Source organism: Corythoichthys intestinalis, chromosome 2, assembly GCF_030265065.1.
Source record: "Corythoichthys intestinalis isolate RoL2023-P3 chromosome 2, ASM3026506v1, whole genome shotgun sequence".
In the NCBI taxonomy this organism is placed as follows: domain Eukaryota; kingdom Metazoa; phylum Chordata; class Actinopteri; order Syngnathiformes; family Syngnathidae; genus Corythoichthys; species Corythoichthys intestinalis.
The window spans coordinates 36980754-36990125 of NC_080396.1; the positions used below are offsets into that span (position 1 = coordinate 36980754).

The 9372-nt window shown below is 40.3% G+C and overlaps 1 protein-coding gene across 2 annotated transcripts; it reads right to left on the reverse strand.

Annotated features, from left to right (window-relative positions):
* Positions 1–144: 144 nt before the first annotated feature.
* LOC130931136 (uncharacterized) lies at positions 145–9372 on the reverse strand. 2 transcript variants are annotated; one of them, XM_057859674.1, is made up of 9 exons: positions 8923–9372; positions 7194–7367; positions 6644–6801; positions 1293–1491; positions 1116–1212; positions 886–1057; positions 708–751; positions 529–631; positions 145–434 (listed from the first exon to the last, which is right to left on the reverse strand). In XM_057859674.1, the coding sequence occupies exons 1-9, from the start codon at positions 9258–9260 to the stop codon at positions 199–201; spliced, it is 1521 nt and encodes a 506-aa protein (XP_057715657.1). In that variant the 5' UTR covers positions 9261–9372; the 3' UTR covers positions 145–198. The 2 variants fall into 2 exon arrangements, with proteins under 2 accessions (XP_057715657.1, XP_057715647.1); XM_057859664.1 differs by having other exon boundaries at positions 147–434; positions 708–754; positions 8923–9369.

Below are 9372 nucleotides of genomic sequence, written 5' to 3' on the forward strand. Positions count from 1 at the left end.
TTGTTTTGACTAACCTTACAAAACTGACTGCGAATTTATGAAAACAGTTTCGGTCTGAAATCTTGCCATTTAACTCGTGTGATGAGATAACATTCACATGTGATGTAATGACATTTTCAAAAACATAGCAAAAGTTAAAATGAATAGATTTATTGTAATTTGACATTTTAAAAATAGTCTGTAGTACACAAAATGAACTCAAAAATTGAGAGATTTCCTGCTCCTGAGGCTGTAACGAGGATGGACCTGGTCAATTTGCTTGTCCTCCACTAGGATGCTGTAGACCAGAGGGGAGGAGGAAGAAGAGTAGGAAGAGTGCCGACCAGATCGTCGGGCTCTGCTCGCTGAGGCATCATGGGTAATTATAGGCTGTACTGACATGTCTGTCACTGTTGTGACCAGCGTACTTCTGTGGAGTATATCAGAGCTCCAACCTGCATGCACGTATACACGCACACACTTTGGTTATTGCTCTGCCCACAGCAAAAAGTGGGTCTTCAAATGAGCAAAAGGGAGTTTTGAACTGACCAATGACTGGCAGGTGTGCCAGATCAGATGAATCTGTGCTTGGAGACACTTTGTTGGTCTTCTCTTCTTCACCATTTTTCTTAAGTATCTCTTGTTGTCTTATCTGGGACAAACAGCAGTGTTTCATTTCCTCTTTTTGAATTAAAAACAAACACTTTTGCCCAAAGAATTCTTCTCACCTTTACTTGTAGCTGAGGGTCTTTGGTCTTAATTGGGCCCAAACCTTCTGTGGACACATACAGAATTTTATCCTCATCTGATTCAATTATATTGTCCAATTATGGTCTTATTTTTCTAATAGCGGTCCCACAAATAGCTTGCCTGCACTGTAAAGTACAGTATAATCCGCAGACTGACCTGCTTGCTGCAGCGCCTCCTGCAGACGACATTGTGTTTCCTGGAGCTGCTTCAGGACCAGAAGAGACTGCTGGCTAGGGTCAGTGTAGTGCGCGCACACCCAGATGAGAAGAAACACCGCGATGGCCATTAAGAACCTCCTCAAAACGGTGACATAAAAACTGACCATCTCCTGCACATGTAAGCCACATGTTAGATGCACACAAATCAGGAACCCCCACCACACACACCATGTGTTTGTGTTCAGGATGAGCAGAATTGGTCACAAATTGGTAGATCTTCCTCTCCAGGTAGAAGTTCAAACCCACTAAGGCCATCAACGAAAACCTGCAAACACACAAAACAGTAAGCATGCCAGACTAGTAACTGGCGACAGTACTGTATCAAAACACTCCTGGAGGAGATACCTGGCTCTGGAAGAGCGCTGGGTGGAGGTAAGAAGAAAGGAGGCAAAGAGGGCTGCAGCATTGTACAGACAAGAAGTGACACTGTGAGCCTCCATCATCAAGAAGTTCTGGAGGAAGGACACTCTGCTGAAGAGTTCAGAGAGCGCCACCTGCTGCTCTTTAGAGACACTGCTCAGTTCAGAGAACATTGACCGAAGACCTGTAGAAGTCATATGACAATGAGGGACATATTGCTGAAAGTGGCCTAGAGAGGGAGGAAACTGAGTACACAGTGGTACCTTGGAGTTCAACATTTCCCATTGAAAATGATTTAATTCAAACCAATTGACTGGCATTCAGAGCGATAGATGTCAAATCTATTTAAACTGGGAGGTCTGCCCATGAATGATCACTGCTGTCAGTGACCATTTATTGCAACCATGACTGCTAAAGTTAAGAATTCCAGAGTTCCAATTGTCACATTGAATCAATTAATGTACAGACAATGTTTTGAGTTACTTTTTTGACATTGTGTTGATAAATACTTGTAAACCAGTCAGTATTAATCCATTTCTTGCTCCAACAACAATTGTCAAAAACATCAAGAATTGATGGACTGACACGGACATGTGATCATTGGTAGAGGGAAGGTAAGGAAGTCGTACCATCATGATTTTTTCAGGGAAAAGCAAAACTCTTGATGGGTTGGTCTCTTCATGCTGACTCGAAGTTACAACTTACATCTATACTTGTCCGATTAATTTTCATATTTTGGCACATCCTTCTCTAAATATGGTTTGAACTTCAATAGCTCCTTTCACATAAGCCTTAACACTGTTAAAATCCCGGTATTTAAACGGGCAGCCCTTGTATGTGAAAGAAATTTCCCGGGTTCACTGACACTGAGATTACGCGGACGTTTCACGGGTTGTGTCTCAGTATAATGTCCGGGACTTTCCTGGAACGAGGCGTATGTGAAAGCAAGTGCTAAATTCCCAAGTTGCAGCACGATGACTGACGACGCAAATATCATGGCGTGAAACTTCCTCTTTCTTCGCAGTAAGACTAAAATCGGTAAACAAACACCAAAATTATCAACATAGCAAGCTGGAAATAGCTACAATTAGGCACGATAATATTTGGACAGTGACACATGTTTTGTTATTTTAGCTGTTCACAAAAACACATTACGAAATGCAATAATATAATCAATATGGGTTTAAAGTGCATAATCTCAGCTGCAATTTAAGACTTTCCATATCCATATCGGAATAAGGGTTTAGGAATTATAGCCCTTTACACTCTTTATACCCCTTTTTCAAGGGACTAAAGTAATTGGACGATTGACTCTGAGGGCTGTAATTGACTCACAAGGCTTCTCCCTTGTTAATCTGTCATCATTTAAGCATTGGAAAAGGTTTGGAGTTGATTCCAGGTATGTCGTTTTGCATTTAGAAGCTGTTGTTGTGACCACACATCATGCGTTCAAAGGAGTTCACAATGTAGGTGAAGCAGAAGATCCTGAGACTGCAAAAACGGAAAAAATCCATAAGAGAGATAGCTGAAATGCTTTGAGAAGCCAAATCATCAGTTTCGTACATTCTAAGAAAAAAGGAATGCACCAGTGAGGTTGACAATTCAAAAAGTCCTGGACGTCCACGGAAGACAACAGTGATGTGGTAAAGAAAAATCCATTCACAACATCTACAGAAGTGAAGAACACTCCAGGAAGTGGGTGCATCTGTCTCGAAGTCTACAATAAAGAGAAGACTGAATGAAAGTAAATATAGAGGGTTCACAACAAAGTGCAAGCCATTAATCAGACCCAAGAATAGACAGGCCAGGCTTTACTTTGCCAAAAACATCTCCACAAGCCAGCCCACTTCTGGAAAAGTGTTCTATGGACAGATGAAACAAAGATAAACCTGTACCAGAATGATGGGAAGAAGAAGGTTTCGAGAAAAAGGGGAACGGCACATGATCCAAAGCACACCACATCATCTGTGAAACACGGGGAAGGGAGTGTAATGGCCTGGGCATGCATGGCTTCCAAGGGCACTGGGTCACTTGTGTTCATTGATGACATGACAACAGATAAAAGTAGCCGGATGAAATTCTGAAGTATACTGGGATATACTTTCTGCTCAGATTCAGCCAAATGCTGCAGAGTTAATTGGACGGTGCTTCACAGTGCAGATGGACAATGACCCAAAGCATACAGCAAAGGCAACCCAGGAGTTTATTAGGGCACAGAAGTGGAAAATTCTGCAATGGCCAAGTCAATCCCCAGACCTCAACCCAATTGAGCATGCATTTTATCTGCTTAAGACTAGGCTTAAAGTGCATGTGACACGAAAAAGCATGTTTATTTCATAATACACGCGGTATTTTATGCCCCTGAATGATATGGACCGCTTGGATGTGTGTGGAAGCGATCGCTATATTTATTTAGTTTTTTTAATCCCGCGCCATGAAAATGAGTGACTTCTGCCTTCGGTCCTACATTGAGGAGGAGGGCGCTGTGACGTGTACGGTAGAAGACGTCCTCTTCACTATACAGTGTACTGTTGTGTATGAGGACGAAGGATTCAGCTGATTTCGTGGATTAATACGTTTATTTTTCGCATCACACCAGCCAAACGGCTGCAGAAAAATCATTCTGTATGCGGGAGAGGCTTTTTTTTTCTCGTGTCGTATGCTCTTTTTAAGGCAATAAGACCCACAAACAAGCAACAACTCAAGGTTGCTGCTGTAAAGGCCTGGCAAAGCATTAAGGAGGAGGAAACCCAGCGTTTGGTGATGTCCATAGGTTCCAGCCCCTGAAATATGAGGCGTTTCTAAGAAAATGTATACATTTCCTTAATTTTCAGTCAGATGTTGTTGTTTGACCAACTCTGGCCAAGATATTTTAGTTCAAGTCCAATGTGTTTGAAAGTAGAGCCCAACTCATAGAAATTGTGTGTCTGACTGTCCAAATATTATCGGGCCTAACTGCTAAATTAAACTGAAAACATAACTAAATTAAATTGCTACTGGATCGTAGAGCCAAGGAAGAGAGTCCATCGTCCATCTTTAGAAATGTGTGGTTCATTTTTTTGCCGATGTTAGGGTCCGCAACTGCGGAAACAAGATTGTACTTCAAAGCAAAAAACAACGGAGGGATGCAACCAAGTTTTTTTGTTTTTTTTTTAATATACAAATGAAAATACATGCGATCGCAGAAAAGCTGGAAAAACACAATGGGTCTGTGACAGTAAATCGACGGGGATCAATAATACTAAAATAAGCGGTAGGCAGAGAGCCGATAAGGTAACAAAACAAATACACTCAAATAATGGCACAACGTAGGGGATTTCAAAACAAAGGCAGCAGAAGTGTACAATGGCACCCAGCATGTCTCGGCACCCTTCTCTTGGATCGCCTGGGTTTAAATACAGTCTTGAGGAGCTTGAATCGGCTCCAGTTACGACGTCGGGAACGCTACCGCAACTGTGTGACCATTATCTGACCAACATTGTGACCAGTGTTGTCAGTAACGCGTTACTATAATCTGATTACTTTCTTCAGTAACGAGTAATCTAACGCGTTCATTTTTCCAAGCCAGTAATCTGATTAAAGTTAGTTTCCCTAGTGCCTGTGCGTTACTATTTTGTTTTTGCCTTATAATGTATGTAGAATGAAGAATACTGTAGTCATCTACGAAGAGCATTTCTCATCGGGGGTGACGTGTATTACGATGCTGTATGAGCGCTGTCTCCCACGGCCGGCAACGACATAGCATTCTGACGAGGCAGCGTGGCTAACAGCGAAAGACAGGATATATACCGCAAATGGATGCATTTGCTCACTGGAAATACAGCCATTACTTCACATTTCTGTCCAGTAAAGATGACAAAAATATCTCCGTGCGTTGCAAACTTTACGCATGCTGAAACAGACTGTCAGCCGCTAAAAACTCTACATCCAACTCAACATGGAAGCACTTGGAATTACAGCACAACGCAACGAAACTCGAAACCTTCAGGTAACAAGACAGCCAGCACTTCTACAGTTTGTAACCAGCCTTTATGCGCATTTTATTGTCAGTGTTTGTAACCATAAGCGGGGTTTTACTTTTGTGGGGCTGGGGGCAAAGCATGTTGATGACTGAAACAAAAGTCAAAAGTTTGGACATATCAAAACATTTTTACGTTTTATATATTTTCACTACTATTGTAAATCCTCTCTGAATACATCAAAACTATGAACGAACATGTGGAATGGCAAAAAAAAAAGTGAAATAACTCAAAACAGTTTTTATATTCTACATTCTTCAAAGTATCCACCTTTGAGGTGTCGCCAAACTTTTGGCCAATACTGTATATATACATATATACAGTATAAAACTGTTCAAGCTCAGTTGTTGTTGGTTGTGTTTGAAAGCTTAGGCTTACAGAAATTCTAAATATCCATCCTGCTTCCACAGGTGTAGTTTTGGCTTAGCAAAGCAAAAGCGTCTCTTCGGTGGTAGTCACATGATCAGCTCGAAAAATGATTTTGACTCATTATGAAATACGTCGTAGGACTCTTGTTCATTTCATTAATTTTTGTTGTTTGTTTTATTGCTTTACAACTTTTATAGACAATATTTTAACAGCTAGGTCTTTATTTTAAAGGGGAAGTTCAGAGTTTTTGACATTAGGCTTTATCTTGGAGTTAGCGGGGATTTAGTCGTTGGAGTTGATTTGAACAAATTCCGTGCAGTTTGTCAGTTATCTGTTAGTTTCAGGGCTCCGGGGTGGCTAAGCTAGCATGAGTCAATGGTGGTTGAAATCAACTCCATCAACTAATTAACCCCCCGCTAACTCAAAGATGAAGCCTTATGTGAAAAATTCAATTACATGTGATGACATTTTGTTGTTGTCATTTTTATGTTGAGGTAGCAAAAGGAGAAAAATTGGTAAAAAGTAACTGATAAGTTACTTTTAAAGTAACTTAGTTACTTTGATAATAAAGTAATCGGTAAAGTAACTACATCGCGCCAGCAGCCCTCCCTGCACAGAGCGCGGCAGTGGGCAACACGGGAAAAGTCTGTGAAAGTGTCCAACCCACGTCATTCCCAGGATATCTCTACATGCGTGAAAACAATGACAGGAGTAAATCCCGCCTCACCTTACATTTGCGGAATTTTCCGGGATATGTTCATTAAAGGGGCTTATGTGTGTTGTTTCGTCCCAGAATAAATTGGTCATCTAAATTGTTAAGGTTTTGGTCTTTTCTGGCTTTAAGGTGCTAGTGAATTAATGTACAAGACATCATCATACATGCACTCAGCAAAAAACTAGAAGTGTCAGTGACAGAACAGCGTCCAAATGTGTGTTTGCTTGTCTTGCCTTGGGTGGAGTCTTTCAGGGTGACTCTAAGCTCCTCCCCACTGTCCAGGATCTCCTGCTGTGCCTGCAGGGCAACACTCTGTGCTTCAATCAGCTCCTCAGCCATCTGCTTCGTGGACTCAAGCTGCTCTACTACACCTGCAGAACTCTCCGTCAGCCTTACACAACCACAGACATCAACTAAAGGTTAATTCCTTGAGGCTTCATGTGTAGATAAAATTTATCATTTGTCAAAACATGACTGTTGTTTAAATTATTTATTTATAGCCTTTTTCTATCTTACAACAGTACATATATTTTTTCAACTTGTTGGTAGGACTGCGGTTTGTCTAAATATTATCGTAAAACACGTCCTGTAAAATTTGGTGACTCATCGGGATTTTTTTTTTTTTTTTAAATAAGTAATTTGCTCAAACGTGCCCATTACCAACGGACCTCGAGGCACACCTCCTGAATTTGGCACACTAGCCAAAGCCTCGACACAACTCATCCCTCCACTGACATCAGTCCCAGGTTTCAATCGTTATCACCGCCCCACCCACTTACTGACCTGTGCATGATGTTCTCAGCTCTGTTTTGCCAGGCTTCAGACTGTAGGAAGTGACAAATGGTGTGGGCGTGCGTGAAGAACTCTGTGTAGGTATTGAAGGCCACATTGTCCATTGAAACGGTGCACTTGCTGACCACTGACCCTTCAGGGCATTCTGGGAAATTTCTGCCTGAGCTGCAACACACAGAGTTGTAACTTGACTTTATTGACCAGTAATGTTGCTCCAGGCTGATCGGAGAAGATCAGACCATAGACATTTACTGCTCTTCATTTTTACAGTGTATGACGGTGCTATACTGAGTGTATGAAAATTGGGGGCATGGTGCTCAGGAAGTGCTTCCAATAAAGAGGGCAACCACGCTCAAGAATTAAATAGAACTAATCAAAGATAGGCATCTATTAACCAAATGTCGCAGATTTATGGGGCGCCGTTTGTAAATCAGCACACGCTCAAAATTATGACAACATTTTCTCACATTTAGCGCCACACAGTGTTTAAAATGGTGTGAAATTTTTAGAGTCACTTTTTTTTTTTTTTTTGCACATTTACAACATTATTTAGCAACTTAAATATGTATTTTTAAATAAGAAGTTTTGGACCCGATTGTTTAAATCCAGAACTAAATATTTAATTTAAATCTTAAACTTATATCCGATATCCTAAATGTTAAATCAGGAAATGGTTGGAACTAAATATTTAGCTTAATATGCAAATTCACATGACTGGAGACCGGAAGTAACAAAATAAAAGCTGGTGGAGCAGCTCAGACTGGCTGTTTACGTTGCTTGAAAATGAATAAAACCTACTCAATAGTGGCAGTTTGCTCTTGGACATGAGTAATTGTGATAATAACAATATAGGTAAAATACATATCTAGGAGAAACTATTTAAAGAGTATTTTGTGTGCTCCAGCTTTTATTTTGTTACTTCCGGTCTCCAGTCATGTGAATTTGCATATTAAGCTAAATATTTAGTTCCAACAGTTTCCAGATTTAGCATTTAGGACATAGGATTTAAATTTAAGATTTAAATTAAATATTTAGTTCTGGATTTAAACAATGAGGTCAAAAACTTGTTATTTAAAAATAAATATTTAAGTTGCTAAATAATGTTGTAAATGTGCAGGAAAAAATAAAAATAAAAATTACCCTAAAAATTTCACACCACGTTTTAAACACTATGTAGCGCTAAATGCGAGAAAATGTTGTCATAATTTTGAGCATGTTCTGCTTTACAAACGGCGCCCCATACAGATTTGACTAATAATAGTCCCAACAAAAAAATGATTCACAAATGTTTAATAATAATAAATAAAATGTATTTTTATTCTTTTAAATACTGTTGTTAATTTTACTCTTTAATGGATTTTGCTAATTATGCTACTGATAAGCAATATGAAATTGAGATTGGCGCCACAGTACAATAAATAAGAGGTGTGAAAACGTGACAATGGAATGAAAGGTGTAAGAAAGAACAAAATTGTGGGGGTGTAGGACCCCAGGACCCTGGTTCCGTTGCCCCTGTGTTAGTACCTTTTCTTCCACCAGTTTAGTTGTCAGATTTTTAAAATTAATTTTTGACACACTAACCTTTATTCAATCAGATGTCCAATTAAAAAACACATGAGCTACCTTGGTTAATGGAGGACTGGGGAAACTGTAGGAGTACTAGTACAGTGAACCTGACATCACACTCAAAAGGAAAGTTAACGACAAGAACTGTTCTCACCTGCTCAAGTGACAGTGTGTGAATTTGAGCGCGAGGAGGCCTTGTGATTCTGACGTCATGTCCACACAATGTGTGTCTACTTCTTCTAACGCACGTGCCCAACACTCGCCGTATTTGGAATTTGTTGCGAGGCTGCGAATGCGCCTCAGCTCCACTTGACCCCGCTGAACGCCCGGTGTTGGTTCGCCAAATCCAGTAGGAAGCAGCAGCAACAACGACAACAAAAACACTACAGCGGCAGACGCCATGCAGGATACCAGCTTCCTGTGTCGACAACTCAGCCAATCATAGAGCTCCATTTGAACCCTGTCACATACGAGGTACACTTTTGTAATCATGCACCACTTAATTTAGAAAATATCGTTGTATTTCTGTTTGTGTGTTGATAAAAATAAACACTTAAACATGATGAACATAATTAATGTTACAGATCCTCCAGCAACAGGTGAC